The sequence below is a fragment of the Hoplias malabaricus genome, chromosome 3 (assembly GCF_029633855.1).
Source record: "Hoplias malabaricus isolate fHopMal1 chromosome 3, fHopMal1.hap1, whole genome shotgun sequence".
NCBI classification, from domain to species: Eukaryota; Metazoa; Chordata; class Actinopteri; order Characiformes; family Erythrinidae; genus Hoplias; species Hoplias malabaricus.
This window is the reverse complement of record NC_089802.1, coordinates 51,187,296-51,206,571: the sequence shown is the minus strand read 5'-3', so window position 1 is coordinate 51,206,571 and position 19,276 is coordinate 51,187,296. Positions and strand designations below refer to the sequence as shown.

The 19,276-nt window shown below is 36.4% G+C and overlaps 1 protein-coding gene across 2 annotated transcripts; it reads left to right on the top strand.

The window, feature by feature from the left end:
* Window positions 1-267: 267 nt before the first annotated feature.
* LOC136692652 (sodium- and chloride-dependent GABA transporter 2-like) lies at window positions 268-17,741 on the top strand. 2 transcript variants are annotated; one of them, XM_066666221.1, is made up of 15 exons: window positions 268-424; window positions 3,906-4,132; window positions 5,746-5,880; window positions 5,991-6,131; window positions 6,468-6,549; window positions 7,046-7,178; window positions 8,562-8,696; window positions 9,527-9,630; window positions 9,763-9,887; window positions 10,262-10,374; window positions 10,565-10,702; window positions 10,919-11,021; window positions 11,894-11,994; window positions 12,753-12,923; window positions 14,078-17,741. In XM_066666221.1, exons 2-15 carry the CDS (start codon window positions 3,937-3,939, stop codon window positions 14,210-14,212), a joined length of 1,812 nt encoding a protein of 603 aa, XP_066522318.1. In that variant the 5' UTR covers window positions 268-424; window positions 3,906-3,936; the 3' UTR covers window positions 14,213-17,741. The 2 variants fall into 2 exon arrangements, with proteins under 2 accessions (XP_066522318.1, XP_066522317.1); XM_066666220.1 differs by lacking the exon at window positions 268-424 and having other exon boundaries at window positions 2,552-4,132.
* Window positions 17,742-19,276: the final 1,535 nt, after the last annotated feature.

The window sequence follows — 19,276 nt, the reverse complement described above, 5'->3', positions numbered from 1 at the left end:
AGAGCGAGAGAGAGAGAGAGAGAAACCCGGTTGCCAGTAGAACACTGATAAGAATGCATCTGAAAACCTCTGTAAAAGCATGCAAAGCAGAATGACAGGGAAGGAAAACAAAGGGGCGTAAAAGTTTCCCTCTTAAACCTGGTTTAGGATTAATTGTAAAGAGAATGTCAAACTCCTGATCTGAGGTCAGGCTGCTATCTCTCTCTTCTCGTATTCAACACAGTGAGGAATGACGTATGAGCAGTTTCAGAATCAGCTGCTCTGTGCAGTTTTGTGTGCAGGACTTTATGCTCCTCCTCAATTCTTTTCATTCCTGTTGTGTCAGTCTATCATTTCAAGTGGCTGCTGCTTCTAATGGACGCAATCATATGTAGAAACGCCACCTAAACAAGAAACACAAAGGAGAGAACCGCAGATACCTCAGGTAACGTCTTGTCCACTCTTTTCTATTTGCTTGTATTGAATTGCTGTGGCAGCTATAAACAGGAAACAATGTTGTGGTTAGTTATGGGCTCAGAATGTATTTAATGTACTAATAGTAGTGTACTCCATCAATGTGCAAGATGATCATTCCAAAGCACTTCTAACAATATTTTACAGTATATACAATTTGTAGTTCAGCTTAGTGATTATATCATTATATTATAATTTATAAAATGTTCTCTTATCAATACAAATACATGTATAGTACAATCAAAATCATACTTAGGGGCAGTGCCAAAGGAACGACTGGAACTTTACAAACGAACACAACATCCATACTTATAACATCCAAAACTGAGTAGCTTTTAATTAATGTTTACTGAAAAGTTATTTTGGGTGTCCAAACCTGGTTGTTCTCTGGCTCCCCTCCAAAGAACATTTAGTGTGAAGCCATGATTTGTTAAATTCAAAAGATGTGGCTCTAGTCAGGAAAGCCAGAGATAAATGGTTATCCACAGGTAGGATGCAGAAAATTATCTTAGTATACAGAAAATTCATTATTCATTATTGTTAAGCTACATTATTCATAAAGCCAATGTGAATAAAGTAATCCCTTATCTGGCTTAACTGAAAACAACCTCGAAACAGACTGCTTAGATTATTATTTATTCTGTTTGGCTGTTTAACTGGATTGTTGTTGCTATACTGTAAAATCCATTCGTTGAGTTCAGCACATAGTAGTAAACTGAATTAATTATTAATAATATTTTTAATCATGATGATTGCTCCATTTTAGTTAATCATGTTTTAAAACTAGAAAACAAAAACCTACAGTTTGTGACTCAGTGTTTACAGGTTTCATCGGGTTCCCTTCCCCTTGCTTCCTAAAGTGGTTTAAAGCTGCTGTGATAAGAGGCAGGGTGCAACTGCTGATATTTCAGTACTTTTCCACTAACTTACTTCAGCTGATCTCCAGTGGGTGTATCCTCCTGATGCTGTGGCTCTAAGATAGATTCAAAATACCCTGAGCAACACTCCAGGGTGCAGTCTGGTACCACAAATCAAGATTTTAATTCTGAAGGCTGTTATAAATTACTCAACCATGTGTAAAGCAGTTGCAAAACATTCCTCAAGAGTGTTTCAGTATTTACAAAGCCACAGCTAATAAAGTGGAACTTTTGATTGTGTTGACAGAAATCCCCCAGACCTCTTGAGGTTTATGTGGTTTTGTTTAAATTCTTTGTTTATAGGTGCGCTCAAACTAGAAATCTCTTCAGCAATGTTTGCAATGTGTTAGAAGTAGCAGCAGGGCAATCTTTCAAAGAAGCAATGCGCATATCACAACATTTTGCTTGGCATGGGATCAATTTCAGCTTTATGGTTAACACAGTCCCCAGATTTAATTTAACCCCTTATTGGCCCCATTTCACATCACAAGCCAAATATGACACCAAGACCAAAACATGTGACTACTTTGTGGTATTATTAGGTCAATTGACTAAAAATGTAACTAATTAATTGCAAAATTAGCTCTTATTAAAGGTGATTAACACATTTGTTTCTTCTTAACACTAAAGCCTTTAAATGTAGAATAAAAGGATCAACGTAAGTTCAATATAATGGAATTAAATTTATAGTAGTATTGTTTTTTGATTATAAAGTATACTCTTGCTACTTTCAGGAGGGAGATAAATAATTGTGTAGTGTAATATGCATGAGGAACTGCATACAGGAAACAGTTAATTTATTTTTTAATATTTTTACATTTTATTTATTTTTGTATTAGTATCCCTACGTTTGTTGAGTAAAAGTTTCAGCTTTAGCACTGAATATGTGGAAACTTGGAGAAAAATAATAATTGTGGCTCCAACAATAAAACACCTCCATGTTCCAGCTTCATCAGCTTTTTAAGAGACAAACTGATGAATTAAAAGTAGGAAAATTAATGTGTCAAACGCTGCACAGGAACAGCAGCTGTGTGTGTGTGTGTATGTCTGTGTGTGTGAGAGTGAGTGAGTGAGCAAGAGAGAGAGAAAGAAAGAGAGGGGAGAGGGTGTGGGACCAAAAGGGGAGGGGAAAAAACTTAGAGTTAGTTATGGAATTAAATACATGTTTCATAAATAAAAATATGCCACATTCTGAACTCAACGGTAGGAACACAGTGTTTTCACTGAACGCAACAGTGTATCTAGGTTCTGATAAAAATGGCTCTGATAAAAAAAAAAAGAGTGAATCATAGAAGGAAGTTTTGAACACATTACACATTACATTGGGCATACGATTGATCTGCATGCATTAAAATATACTCACACACACACGGGACAATTTTAATTCAAGCAAACCTTTATTTAACAGACAAAGGGGCAAAGAAAGCAATGTCACTGGATGACATCACTATTTCTCCTAATTGTATTTTTTAATAGTTTGTAAATTGTAGATACTGTTGCAGTTTTGCAAATGGAAAATTTTGGACATTCTTGCTCTATACAAGACCTTACCTGCTCAGCACTCTGTGGTAGCCATTTTCCACAGTAATTTTCCTAAGCCCGTGTGGCTATGTCTGTACATGACAGTTTTTCTGACAGTTCCACATAAGGGTTTCATGTTATACATTTTGGCATAAAATGATAAACAACAACCTATTTTTGCTTGCAAAGTCTGAGCCTTGGGTGAATGCTTCATTTATAGCTTTTTTTATTCACTTGCTTATTGTATAGTGCTTCGGAACAGTGTGACATGAATTTTCTATAAACGTCTCACTCTCATTTTTCCTTGTCCCAACTTATATTGAAGTGCATTGCAGTTATCAGATTTGAAATTTTATACATTTTATACATTTTATAAATATAAAACAGGTTGATCAGTGAAAACTCTGGGAATCTTTTCTATGTTCTATTGACAGTTAAATAAATGTTCAAGAAAATTAACAAATACAGATTCAGGGTTTATTGCATTTTACAAAATTATTGCACTTTACTAAATGTCCCAATGTTTCTGTAATATTCAATATATATATTGAAAATAGGGTGGCACGGTGGCGCAGCAGGTAGTGTTGCAGTCGCATAGCTCCAAGATCCTGGGGTTGTGGGTTTGAGTCCAGCTCCGGTTGACTGTCTGTGAGGAGTTTGTTGTATTCTCCCTGGGTTTCCTCCGGGTGCTCTGGTTTCCTCCCACAGTCCAGGGAGAGTTCCTGCCCCCTCCAGGGTGTGTTCCTGCCTTGCACCCTGTGATTCCGGGTAGGCTCCGGACCCACCACGACTAAGAACTGGATAAATGGTTACAGATAATGAATGAATATTGAAAAAATTATATTAATTTATTAAGTCTGTGCACTAAGTGAATAGTGCACTAATAATGTCTTTTTTTTATAGTGAAATGCGTTAGGCAGTTATGGCTCTCTCTGACTCTATAATATATATTTTTTTCTATAATGGAAATTTCCACCCCTGGAAAAGTACTTGTTATAGCTTTTTTTTTCATAGACTATCCTTATTCAGTCTCGTGAGCAGCACTATGGAGAGTGCTTTTGAACCAGCAGTGAATTTGAAGATGATGAATGGAGCAGCCTCCATGGCACATCCCCAGTCAAAACCACAGCAGAGGGAGCAGTGGGCTAGTAAACTGCAGTTTTTCCTGGCAGTGGCAGGGCACATTATTGGCCTGGGAAATGTATGGAGGTTCCCATATCTCTGTTACAAAAATGGAGGTGGTGAGTGAATAACTGTTTTGTTTGTTTGTAGAATAATCAAAGGATTACCAAACACTTTGAACTTTAGATTTATTGCTTAGTAATTGATCTTAAGGGTTATTATTCATTATTCTGTAACTGCTATAAATTATCTGGTTATTGTTTATCCAAATTTATGTATGTATTGTTATTAAAATAAGCAATCAAACTTTACTCTTGATCTCTTTGCATTCATTATAATAATTGCATATGCCCATATGTGCAAAAAGATATATTGCTGGACACAAGTGCCAGGCTATATTTATCATGTCTTTAAACAACCTGATCTGTGGCATGCTCTTCTAGGTTCTGTGTATTAAAATTATCAGAATCGAAGAATAGAGGACATGTGCATTCATGGCAAAGACTACTATAATCTGCCTGACCTACGAGTAGTGCAGGCCTCAGATCAGCAATAGAAAGTTTGATTCCTGGAGAAAAGCTTAAACATGCCTACTGTATGTGGTACTGTTTCTCTAGGACAGGGGCCGCATGAGGCGGTGGGTGAAGTTGTATAACTGCATACTTGGTTTTGTGGTAAGACATGCAAGTGACCTCAGTGACTTGAACACATGAGCAGAATAGTACGTTTTCATAAGCTTCCCTCAGATTTCAATTATGAGGTGCATGACACTATAATAAAGGAAAAATTCACCGAAAGAAACTCAAATATATATATCTGACCCCTAATGTAGCTGATCAGACAAGACAAATGTCCAAAATTTGATTCTTTGGTTTTTTGTTATTTTTGCATTGCAGCTATGAGGCTAAAATGTTCGCCTTCATTTGTTCAGACCTTAAAAAGTTGGCTACCACCGTTTTAGTGATCCGGTTCATCCTGTATGGCCAAACTATTATTGTGCAGCAGTATCAGCTTCTAAGCCTCTGGGAAGGCTTTATACTAAACACTGGGACATGTCTGAAAGGATGTGATGGAATTTAAGAACTAGAACATTAGTGTGGAGTAAAGTCAGGTACTCATTATGATAATTGTTAGATCAAATTTAGATTTTTTGTAGACACTAGTGTTAGTGCTGCATTTTGTCAAAAAAACAAATATATATATATATATATATATTTTTTTTTTGGGGACAAAATGCAGCACTAACACTAGTGTCTACAAAAAATCTAAATTTGATCTAACAATTATCATAATGAGTACCTGAATTTACTCCACACTAATGTATATATTATCAATCTAAACATGTCTGTTTTAAATTAATTAATGAGGTCTGTGGCAAATGTGGGATGATTTAGACATTCTGTTTGCACAATTACAAATTGTCAAATCTAAACTTACATTAGTTGTTAACTACATTAGCTGCAAAGTTCCAGCACTAAACTAAAGAAGCAAATTCAGACACCAGTTACGGTTATGTCTCAGCTGATCTACTACATTTGGAGCAAAGTGGACATTTTTTTTGTATAATTATATATATCTTTTTTAACAAAGCAAGGGCATGCAAGTAAATAAGAAACTATCAGATGACACAGATTGCTTTAACCTTTGCTAAATTAACATTGTTAGTTGATACATATAAGGACACATTTGATTTCACTTTATCGCATACTAATTGATTTTTTTCACTTCAAAGGAGCATTCTTTGTGCCATACACACTCTTCCTGTTTTCCTGTGGCATACCACTCTTCTTCTTGGAAACATCGCTGGGTCAGTACACCAGCCAGGGTGGCATCACATGCTGGAGGAAGATTTGCCCCCTTTTTGAAGGTACAGAAGAAAAATATCTCAGCTACATGATTCAGTATGATTCACACACAGGACATAATTACATCAGATTCCTTTTATGTTAGAGTGTTACTAAGTTTTCTTCTTCTCAGGTCTGGGTTATGGTAGCCAAGTTGTGGTCCTGTACACAGGAGTCTATTACATCATCATTTTGGCCTGGGCATTTCTTTACCTGTTTTCCTCCTTCACCTCAGAGCTCCCTTGGGCCAGCTGCAAGAATAGCTGGAACACAGGTGACAATAGATTCACAGACATTACCTGCTAATACAGCCATATGAAGTTACAGCATGTTCTTTCAAAACAAGTCAGTTCAGTTCAACCAAATAATTAGGCTTTAATGACAAGCTTTACTCCAATATATCTTCACAAAAGAATGAGGCATACATGCTAAGACTCAGTGCAACACAAATTCTCTTTTTCTTTGTGGAAATATATAGAACAAATGCCTTTTATTTGCTCCTATGCTTGTATATAAGCATCTGATATCCGTAGGGCATGTGGGTGATATTAAGTAACACAGTATAAAAAAAGGTTTCTCAAAGATTTGCTTCTGTTTTTCTCTTTTGTAGAATTCTGCATGGAATTTAGTCAGAGCAACGCTACTGAACATATTCCAGAGAAAATGACATCCCCAGTTGTGGAATTCTGGGAGTAAGTATATAAAAATGACAAGAATATAAATGTGTTAATTGAGGGGAAACATATATGGACATGATGGACTGATAACTCTGGCTGCTGATTGGCTAAACAAAAGGCGAGGGAGTGTTTGGAGCTGTGGCAAACTGCCGCTCACTCCGACTGAGAGATCGAGCTGCGTGTTAGAGGTGCTATCGATCCGATACCAAGTAAATACAGGGCAAGTATCGCCGTTATCGATACCGATACCGCTACTGCTAGTCTTCGCCATATGTCGGTGCAGCAGCAGCAACAGAAACGGGTGGGGGGTTGCGCGCAACTGTTCGCGATGTGACGGAGAAACAACAAAAGCTGGGGGGGATCTTCGCAATAACAAAAGAGAGGGGGGCCAACCATTGTTGAAAATTAAAGAATTTTGGTGTGGGTATTATTATTATTAGACTGCATAAAGTTTTGAAGCTTGCAAACTTAAGTGAGGCATATTGCAATGAAACGATCTGTATTATTTTAGGAGAAGGATTTTGGGTTTGTCTGGTGGAATTGAAGAGGTTGGAAATTTGCGGTGGGACCTGGCTCTATGTCTGCTGCTGGTTTGGATCATCTGCTACTTCTGTGTGTGGAAAGGAGTGAAGACCACAGGAAAGGTGGGCACTAGGCATACATTGATATAGGCAGTTCTCTGTATGCTGTTTAATAAGCCATCATTGGAATGTGCTCCATAAAGCAATGTGAGAATGTTTCTGAATATGGCTGACAGAAATTGCCATGCTTAGTTATATTTAGGACATAATACCTTCAAAAGTTTTCAACAATCACATAACACTTACTACTAACTCTTCCATGACAGGAAGGTGAATTCAGCTTTTTATTGGAACATTCCAGGTCCCCCTTAAATGCAGTAGTATCAGTCAAAGTTACACCATGTTCTTTCTAAACGGGACTCACTCTATATATGCGAGTGTTCTACCGGTCACACTAGCCAGAGTACAAAATCAAGGCTTATCTCTCCTTGATGTGAGACCTGGTTTACCAGAAATTATTCAGCTGCTATCACAGGAGCCGGTATACCGGCTTATACTGTTATACAGAGATTACTCTCTTTTGCAGAGGGAACATTCTTCACCCACATCATGAATGTCTGGCTTTGTGGGTCTGGTCCATGAGAGGATGACTTGAGGACTATAAAGTAGCCCCCTGACATCCAGTCCACTAGAGCTATATCCACAAGTTCCACAAGTGGCCTGTGTTTGAGTCTTGATGTAAATATTAAGTGATTGTTTCCTTTAATGCCCAAATTGTGACATACTTTGGTTTTTGCAGGGTTTTTCAGAATCTTTTCCACCAATAAAGTGTATCTGGCTGCAATTTCAGTACGTCACATGTACTTTAACAATGCCAATGTTGGCAAACATTCATTGATTTGCCCTTACATTAGAGGTGGGCACAGACTATGCCTGATTTCCAGGCTTTTGTTTTCTTTATGTGACACATCTTTAGTCCTAAATGCACTCTCCCATATGCCTTTTTGCATTAAATTCATTCATTCATTATCTGTAAACGCTTATCCAGTTCAGGGTCGCGGTGGGTCCAGAGCCTACCTGGAATCATTGGGCGCAAGGTAGGAATACACCCTGGAGAGGGTGCCAGTCCTTCACAGGGCAACACACACAAACACATACACACACACTCACACGCATTCACCTATGGACCAATCCACCAATCAACCTACCAACATGTGTTTTTGGACCGTGCGAGGAAACCTGACTAAACTGGTTAGGGACTATGGCCCCTTCCCTCCTCAAACTCTTATCCTTACCCTCAACCAGGACTCTCTGAATGGCTCTATGATCCTATGTTTCCTGTTTCCTATGTCCAATTTAAAACTACTGTAATTGTTTAATCTAAATGTATTAATTGCATGAGTCAGTATTACATTATTTCAGGTTTGTTTTCTTTTATTTTTTAGGATCATTATGGTCATGTCCTAATGCTTTATCTAAAAACAATATGTTGTCTGCTTTTCACAGGTGGTCTATTTCACTGCTACATTTCCTTATGTAATGCTAGCAGTGCTGTTAGTGCGTGGTTTAACCCTTCCCGGAGCTGTTAATGGTATCAAATTTTATCTGTATCCTGATCCCTCACGTCTCACAGATCCTCAGGTATTGAACAAAAATAATATTTTATCATATCTTTCAAGTGAATTTAACCAGTTTTTTGTTAACCAATACTGTAAATACAAATGCAAACAATTCTGGTCTTAAAGACTTTTGGTTTGGTCCAAACCAAAATAGCAGCTCAGATTACAGATTAAGGACAAATAGAACCAAAATTTGGGATGATCCAGAAGAGGTGGTTTCAGTCCAGATCAAACAGAACCATGGTTTGGTTAGTGTGCAATATGAAAGTGCTTTATTTTATCGTTACAGGAATTACAGGAAGTTTAGGCACTATAAATTACATTGATGTGTGTGACTTGGCAATTTACTGAATGACTTCACTCTAAAACATAATAGAAAGCATGTAAAAAACTTTAATTTAACTGTAAATTCATTCTATTTGCTTATCACGTTGCCTTAAGTGCATCATCACTAAAGATTGAAAATAATTAGATATAAAGCATTTTAGTGATTATGTTTAGGGCTGGGAATTAAATAGACTAAGCATTGTATATGCACGCAATGTGTCTGTGTCTTGCATAAGGCAAGGTTGATCTGAGCCAAACGTTAATAGTGGAAATTAATATATTCATTCAAACCATGCTCCTCTACAAGCCAATCACTGTCAAGTAGGAGAAGTTGCAACCCGCCTATGTGGTAATGATAATAGGATGTAGGAATGTCATGGAAAGTCCTTTAGTCTGCAAAACCAAAATATACCGGATTGAATGTATACCATTAAACAAAACACAAACCTTGGTTCAGACCGTTGTGAAAATGACATTAGATTTTGAACCACTATTCATATTTCAAGTTGATATATTCCATTTTAGGTATGGATGGATGCAGGAAGCCAAATATTTTACTCCTATGGAGTTTGTACAGGAGTACTCACAGCTTTAGGAAGCTACAATAAATATGAAAACAACTGTTACAGGTATTTAAAAATTATTTCAGTAAAGTAGTCTAATAAAATTTTGAGTAAAACTGGAAGTATGTAGCACTGTATAAAAAAGAGCCTGAAATCATGACAGAGTTAAGCAATTATTTGTCTTTTAATATTTTACAGAGACTGTGTGTATTTGTGCTTGCTGAATAGCATGACCAGCTTTGTTGCTGGCTTTGCCATCTTCTCTGTGCTGGGCTTCATGGCAGATGAACAGGGAATGGACATTTCAATGGTGGCAGAGTCAGGTGTGACAAAATCACCCAAACCCAAAACTAATGCCAAATCTCTTTATGATGTTTATTTATGTATTAGACATCTATGCAGAATCCATATTTAGAATGATTTTAGCTATATAAAGCTGTGTAAAGCTGGAGGTAAAACCTACACATTTAAAGATTAACCGGAGTAAACATTTCTATTTGTTTGTGCAGTTGTCTGGACATAATTTTACATCAAATCAGTGGAAATTGCTGTTTAATCTTAAAGATTTAATTATGCAGACAGTTGGAAACATTCCATGCCCAATCTTTAATAAGTGATATGATTGTAGGTCTGAGTTTTTATGGAAGGTTTATATTGTTTTTGAGCATTACAAACTTATCAGTCTTTTTTGCTGTAGGTCCTGGTCTGGCCTTCATTGCCTACCCACGTGCTGTGGCCTTAATGCCTGTTCCTCAGTTATGGGCAATTTTCTTTTTCATTATGATCATTTTTCTTGGATTAGACAGTGAGGTAAGAAAACACTCATTCATTTCTAAATTATAATGTCATTTTGGGAACCTCCTTGAAGGCCAGAGGTTAGAGCAACCATATAAATCTGCTTGGTAAACATTGGAAAAAGCTCATGCTCAAGAGAATTCTACCTGAAATATATATAGGAATAAGGGATTACTAATATGCTATGACTTTTGTGTATGTGCAGTTTGTGTACCATGAAGCTTTGGTTACGGCAATCTCAGACATGTATCCATCCTTCTTTAAAATCGGACACCGGCGCAAAATCCTGCTTCTCCTCATCTGTGTGGCCAGCTTTTTGGTTGGTTTGCTAATGGTGACAGAGGTAAGATTCCATTAGACTACACATATGACAAGAATTTAGTTTTCCTCTTCACTCAAAGTAATATTACAGTGTCACTAAAATACCTTCAGCCATATCTCAAGATTACAGACTTTTATGTTTCGAAATAAAAAGTTTTAAGTAACTCTCTCTCTCTCTCTCTCTCTCTCTCTCTCTCTCTCTCTCTCTCTCTCTCTCTCTCTCTCTCTCTTCCTGAAGGGTGGGCTGTATATCTTCCAGTTGTTTGACTATTATGCTTGCAGTGGAATGACTCTCTTGGCCTTTGCCATACTTCAGTCAGTCTGTGTCGGATGGGTTTATGGTAGGAACGTCTGTTTTTCATATCGATTATATTGAGCTGATGTAAAGGGAAGTATAAAACTCAGAATGAAGCTTTGTCATTTTGCTACCATATATTTATTTATGTATTGACTGTACACTAATAAATGGCTTAAGAAATATGTAAAAAAAATTCTCTGCGACCAGCCCCATGGTGTACAGGCTGAGATGAGTTTAAACTCCCACTATTACAGCATTAATAAAACGAAAAGAAATTATATTAGTGCAGGTTCAATGCTAGCTTCCTGTTTGACAGATTTCATACTGAAATATACACCCCTCCTAAAATGGTGTAACATAGAAAGGTTTCCACTTTCTACTTTTACGTTCCACATAAAATAAGGACTTTAAGCTTCTTGGAATTTTCCATTTCTCCAGTGGAGGACTTAATCATGGTTGGCTTTAAAATAAAATTACATTTGACCTTTTTTTAAAAAAAGGCACAGTCACATATTCCCTCACTTTGCTCCTTCTGGTTTGTCGTGTTTATCTTTTGTCCTGTAATATGAAATACACATGCAACTGTTTTCAAAATACAAGGTAATATCTGATCTTCAAAATACTCTTTAATCATTAATCTGTCAGTTATTATGTAAAGGTATAAAAAGTCAGTGCCACTTCCTGGATAATGGCAGAAGAATCCTTTTTTATTATTGAGAATATGCTGTGAAAGGTTATCAGTGGAAAAAAGTGTACTGAAGTTCAAATGTGTACAATACACAATCATAAGCATGAAAAATTACTTTTAAATAGTTTAATGCAAGGGAAATACTTATTATCTAAATAATGGTCTAAGCATTTTTTTTTACTTTACTAAGTTATACACTGTTTTTAAAGAAATACTTGTCCTTTCAGGTGCAGACCGTCTGTACAACAACATTGAGGACATGATTGGCTATCGGCCCTGGCCACATATGAAGTACTGCTGGAAATTTATCACTCCTATTATTTGCACTGTGAGTAAAATGCAGGAAAATACTTTTTTTGAAGATGACAATTTACTGAACTTACTGATGAATTTCAAAAGGTACTGAGAATCATTAATAAAATAATAATTAAAAAATATATATAAAATAAATTGTTCTCAGTACTAGTGATTACTTCGGATTGGTTTAGAACCATTGTTATACTTTACACTCTTAAAAATGACTCTGTACTTAGACATCTCATTTATAATATGGATATTTAAATTCAAATCAAATCAAATCAAACTTATTTATACAACTTTTACAACTGACGTTATCACAAAGCAGCTTCATGTAATATCAGAACAACATTTAAATCAAAGCTCACTGTGAGCAAGCCGAAGGCGACAGTGGCAAGGAAAAACTCCCTTGAGGCTGGAGGAAAAACCTTGGGAGGAACCAAGACTCACAAAGGGGATCCACCCTCCTCTGATCAAACTACTGATAGAAATTTACAGTATCACCAGTTAAGTGCCATTATGCTACATAATAACAATAATAATAGTGCACCAGATTGGAAGCATCAGTCAGTGTTGCTAATCTGAGTCCATAAACATTAAAGATAAATAGGAAAACTTTTAGTATTTTCAGTGTCAGTGATTTGTAAACCTTTTTGTGACACCTCTTAATAGTGTCTGTCAGACTTTTGGAACTTCAGGAGATCATGTGAGGGAAAGCATGCCTGGCATGCTTGCACTGTTCATCTTCCTCATCCTCATTCATTTCTCCTTTCTGCACCATTTTCCCAGGGGACATTTATCTTCTCATTGGTGAAGTACACTCCTCTGAAATTCAATAATGTGTACGAGTACCCTTGGTGGGGTTATGCCATTGGAGGCTTTTTCACACTCTCCTCCACCCTGCTAGTTCCATTATGGATGGTGTATGCAGTCTGCAGAACCTCTGGCTCTATGCGTCAGGTAAATTAATAATTACCCTGTACATGCAATCTAAACTAGATTTACTGTAAAGTTTTTAAACCTGAACTGGAAACAACAGACAATGTAGTCCAATTTCAAAATTCATTTAAATATAAGCTATATATATTTGTTCTATTGTTATTTAACAGTATTAGAAATGTTAATTCTCAACTGCCATATGTAATATGCAATAATGCATATTTATAGTATTTATAAATGAGAACTCTGCAAGGCCCTCAAGAAACCCCTGGTGTGTGTCAGGACTGTGGCAGACTGACGGAGGCGGACGTACATGCTAAAACAATGACATTATTTATAACACAAGATAAAAAAAAAACCAGACAGACAGACTTGGATAACGCAACAGGATACTTAAAGAAAAACTGAGACAGAGAGAAATGGACAGAGAGACTCAGACAGAAGGACAATACATGAAGAGCTTTACAGAGACCTAGACAGGGAGAGCTAACTGAGACCTAGACAAAGGGGCTAAACAGGGGTCTAGACAAAGAAGCTAAACCAACTAAACTTAAACACAGAGAGCTAAACAGATAAACCTAAACAGAGGGAACTAAACATACAGAGAAAGCTAAACAGACTAAACTTGAACACAGAACTAAACAGAGTAAACTTGGACACAGAGGTAAACAGAGTAAACCTAAATGGAGTAAAGACACAAACGGACATGAGACAAGAGATACAAAGACTGACTTCAAGGGAATGAGTCACAGACGAGACAGACAGACTGGAGATAGCAAAACAAAGGTGGAATGTCCAACAAAGAAGCACAGAGACAAGGGAACTTAAATGCACACCACAGACAAGGAACACCTAGGGCAGATAACGAGAGGGCAGGATTACAAAGGAGACACTTACGAGGAGGTGGAACTAAGGCGGGACTAGGGCGGAGACATGAACAATAACAAACAGAACTATGTGCAAGAGCACATGGCTGGGAAAACAGACATGACAGGACCAGGACAGGACAGTGTGGTAAAGGCAAAAGTGTAAATTAGATTTCAAATAAAAATATAACTTTAATTAGAACTATAATTCATACACTACATATTATATATATTTATAATGGATTTATAATTCATGCTTTTGAAACAATTGTCTTACTGAGCAAGCTGCAAATTGTCTTCCTGAACCAGAGAATGAAAAAACTGTGCACACCTGCTGAAGACCTGCGTTATCGAAATAGGCAGCTGGCCCTTCCCACGTTTGAGACTTTCACAGATCTCCAGACATTACGAACTGTTCACAGACAAACCCCAGCAGATGTATGAAGCTTTCAAACACACACACACACACACACTCACTTTCTCTCAGAGAGACTCACTGTTACACAGTGGACTATTTCAGTATACTTGGATTAAGTCATGTTCTATTACGATTTACTTTCAGAATGTACTTCTTAATCGTTTTAGAATTTAAAACTGTTTCTGAGATTCACTGTTACAGAAGCATAGTGTTATGCATATAAGCTATGTGAATAGAAAGATTTGCTTAAATATTGTACAGCACAGTTGTAGCATACAGTTAATGGCAGTGCTGATAATCGTGTGCTCTTTTTGATTCAGCATGACATTTATAAGTTATTTTAGTGATGATTTTGTCATGCATTTTGGTTTATGTTTCCATTATGATTCTTCAGCAGTTTTTTGTAAAGAGAATTTTTTTTGTTATTTTTTGCATATTTGTTATTCAGAATGCATTCCTATGAGATTTATTCTAAGAGGCATATGCTGTAGTGCCATGATATAAAACCACCTCTTCGTTTCTACAATCACTGTCCGTTTTATAATCTCCAGTTACCAAATAGGGGCATATTGTATCTCTACCATTACAGATTGTAGTTCTTACATTGTTAGCCACCATACACTCCATTCTTTAAATGGTCAGGAACCAAAAAAGATGGCACAGAGCAGGTATTATTTGGGTGATGAATCATTCTCAGCACTGCAGTGACCCTGACATTGTGCTTATGGTGTTTTAGTGTGTGTTACAATGAATGGATCAGTCAAAGCAGTGCTGTTTAAACTGGACGGATGGGCAGTCTGTATAAAAAAACATATTGAGCAACTGTATTGTCACTGGAGCTGATAAAATGGACACTGAGTATATGTAGGGGCTCATTTTAAATGGAGTACCCAGCTTGGGCCTAATATGCCATTACCATAACTACTGATACTTTGTCCTGATTAGGTTATTTTGTTATTCTACAGTAAATCAGTCATTGTGATTATTTTGGTGTCAAAGATGAGTAAAAGTAAAACATTTTATATTTAAATGTTCTTCTAATGCTCTTTCTAAAATAGGCAAAGTCCAGCCACTACAATCAGGGTATGGAAAAGAAATATGAGGGGGGTTTGATTAACCAATCAACACAATTTAAACAGGAAAACACAGGTCCCAGTTTGGTGCAATTAGTTGTCACTCACTGGCAATTGATCACTTTAACCTTACCTGAGGATAATGGTATTCTACGTAAGCTCAAATACTGCCATTAAAAATATGCTTAGAGAAACTTTCTCTTAATTATTCATTCATTCATTATCTGTAACCGCTTATCCAGTTCAGGGTCGCGGTGGGTCCAGAGCCTACCTGGAATCATTGGGCGCAAGGCGGGAATACACCCTGGAGGGGGCGCCAGTCCTTCACAGGGCAACACAGACACACACACCCATTCACTCACACCTACAGTTTTGAGTCACCAATCCACCTACCAACGTGTGTTTTTGGACTGTGGGAGGAAACCGGAGCACCCGGAGGAAACCCAAGCGGACACGGGGAGAACACACACAAACTCCTCACAGACAGTCACCTGGAGCGAACCCAGTGACTGTGACACTACATGCTGCGCCACCATGCCGCCCCTCTTAATTATTGTGATGTGTAATTTTTCTAATTTTATGGTTAAATTAATAAAAATTATTAAGTGGGTTCTGGATGACTGGGTTGCAGGGGCCATACATCCAAGTCTTACACCACTCCACACCCTCAGCCACAAAACTGAGCACTGAGCAATTTTAAATTCTAATTATATCTTCTGATTCTATCAGCAAATCCTATCTGTTATTTCCCATTTCAGTGTCCATTGTACACACTCTAATTGAAACTAATCCCTCGATGACTTCTGGAATAGACATTCACTGTTTAATCTAAGTGTCTTGAATTAATGAGCAAATGCACAAGTTAATGAGAAAAGTGCAACTTTTTAAAAGGGGACTGAATGTTGGACAGCACCAGATCTGAGGAGAGGGAAATTTGGAGACACTTTGTGGAACACATTTGTGTAACATTACTGTTATTATGCTCATCCCATATATTATATATGTTATATATGTTCATTATAAGTTATTTTGTGAATGATTATGGCCACATTTGTACAAAAATAAACACATGACATATAAAGGACTCGTATAGGAAAACTATAAATCCTTTGTGTATAACTTTTTAATGGTATGTGATAACATGATTTTAGCAATGATTTTAGATTATTTTGATAAAACATATATAGGCAATTAACATATTACTTGATTTTTTTAGTGGGTTTAATGTTATGTATGTGTTTTGAACATAAAAATTAAATTTCTGACATTCTATTCTTGCAGGTTTTTCGATAACATTATATAATACAACATATATGATTACTGCTCTGTTACTAAATATGTGGTGAACATTCAAAAAGCTTAAAATTGACAACTGCCTTTTGCTCAGAGAAGAATTTAATGAGGTTTAAACTCAAGAGCCCCAGAGAAACCAAGGACACTAATGTATGTACATTAGTCTTTGAAATATAACTGATATAATTCTTAGTCTCAGCACCCATCATGTCATATCATGTGTTCTTCTGACAATACTTTAACACGCCCAAGTCCTGTGTCATGAACCCACACAAACATCTTTTATGGCTTGATTTGATCTTTCCATAGCCCCTGCTGGTTATACTTTCAGTGTGTCCTTAGCTCAAATTTCAGAAAGATGTGAGATGATTTTACTCACAAAATTTGTGCTAGTATTAGAGAAATAAAAAAACCCAGATGCGTATGGAATTTCTGTCAGAATGGATTGCATAATTAAGACTGTGTAGGTCCACTTGTGCATATTTTATGTAGGTCGTTTGTGTATATTTACAAAATACATTCAATTTGACTAAAGACAACATTCAAATATATTCTTTGTGCTTTAGTCTGTTAAATAAAGGGTTCATTCCTATTTTTATTGTTTTTTTTTTTTAATAAATAAGCTTCATGTTTTTATTGCAAATTACAAAATATCCAATCTTTTTTTGGGGGTTTTGCATTTGGGGATATATTCAGAACTGTCAGTGTTTGGACTGTTATTACCACCATACTTGTGTGTGTAATGAGACAGAGAGAGGAGAGTGCTTATAAATAACATCCTTACCAAGTCATGTGAATGACTCAGAAGACTGGATTAATGTTTAGAGTCTTGCTTGCTACAAGAATTCATTCAATATTGAGGGCAGTTTTCTAATATTCAGAGGCTGCCACATACAGTTCCACTACTCTGGCTCATCTGAGACATTTAAGTTCCACAGTGGTGGCAAGATAATGTGGTGTATTTATCTGTAAACCAATAAATAAATAAAATCTGTAACATTGAGACTATAATACAGTTTCAAAAATGTGAAGAGAGCTGTCTGCCTCCTCCCTCTCCTCCCCAGATGTGAAGCTCAAACAGGTTGACAGTTTAAGGAAAACTGAACGAACAAGCAAGAGACGGGTTTAACAACTTGGGCCGTAGCAGCTAAGAAGAATGTGCCATAATCAACAATTACTACTTTAGCAATGCTGGTTGAGGCAGTAGTGTTTTAGCTTTGACTTTAGTTTCCTTAATCTATGATCACACATTACAGATTGCTCCTTTAACCTTCCCTTTTGCTCAGTTAGTCCTTTGTTAAGTTTAAAATCAAAAGACCTGGAGAGACTCTTTGCAACATAACTGCAGATTACTGTTCAATTTACAGCAGATGAATGCTACCAGGCAAGAAAATGATTAATAAAAGTTATTGAAATCCAAGAGTTTTTTGAATAATCATTCAAAATTAATCATTTAAAGTAGATTACATATGAAGCTATGATTTGAAATACACTGCTTTTTTTTTTAGATTTACCAGACACATTAGGTGTATTTGCACAAAGTATCGGTATTGGATTGGTATCGCTGGTACTCAGTATCGAATCAGAAAGGAAATCGGTGGTATTGAACATCATTTATCTTTTGATTTGGAGGATGAGGCTGGACAAGTGTAAACTGCATTCTGAAGTAAATAAGTGTGCAGTTTGCTTTCTGTTTTGAATTCATTGTAATTTGCAAACAACAGGGGGCACCAAACCCCATGTCTTCTCTCCAGCAAAACAGGGATCAGCATTTGCTATTGTGAATTCAAGATTGCTATTGTGAATTCAAAAGGCCTGTATGTATCTAATTCAATATAATCCATTGCCCAAACACACACTCTCATGTTAAACATGGCTATAAAATGGGAAATAACCATAAAGAGTTTGGAGAATGAGGAAACGTGTTTTGGGGCTTTTCTATAGCAGAGCAGTAGGAATTGAAGAGAGATGGTGCTTTGATCCTAATTCTCATAGGAGTGAGTGGAAGAATGTTTAGATCTGCAGTGATGAAAGAACAAAAGAAAAGAAGGAAATTGTAAATGTTTCTAATTAGGAACTGCACTGACATCTTAATCAATGGTAAATCCAAAAGCTGATTATTGAGAATGTGAACTGTGCCAATAAATGAAGAACTTAAGGGAAAAAGAGAATTTACTACTGGGAACTGCACTGAATAACTGAATGGATGAAAATATAGAAATGAATATCAATATGATGAATATCTCTGTTTATAAACTGCACAGAGGAAGGGATGAATGAGTGAATAGTAAAGATGCCTTATAATGGAAGCCTCATAGATAAAACAATCAAACAAAAAATATATGTATCTGAGAAATGTACTGTTAACTTAATCAATTGATGAATGAAATGATGTAGACTTTTTGAAGCTACACCAATTATTGAAAGAATTAATTAATGAATGGATGGAAGGGTGGAGGAACGTATGATAAATATCTCATACTGGGATAAAAACAAATGTCTTTTATTTGTTAAAATTGGGAGCGAACAATTGGAAATGACAAATATCTCTTGTAGAAAATTTAACTCAACTTTAAAACATTAACTTATTTTCAGCATGTAATGTGTATGATGTACAGTTTAGAATGGAGATCCTTGTGTAACATATTTTAAACTTTATAAATATAGTGCAATATACTTTGTTTTCAGGAAATATAATTTACTCTGAAAGGCAAATGGTTGATA

Coding starts and splice junctions, on each gene's coding strand:
- LOC136692652 (XM_066666220.1), top strand. CDS start 3,814: ATGGCTCTCTCTGACTCTATAATATATATTTTTTTCTATAATGGAAAT. Junction 4,133..5,745: donor CTGTTACAAAAATGGAGGTG/GTGAGTGAATAA, acceptor TTCACTTCAAAG/GAGCATTCTTTGTGCCATAC. Junction 5,881..5,990: donor GATTTGCCCCCTTTTTGAAG/GTACAGAAGAAA, acceptor TCTTCTTCTCAG/GTCTGGGTTATGGTAGCCAA.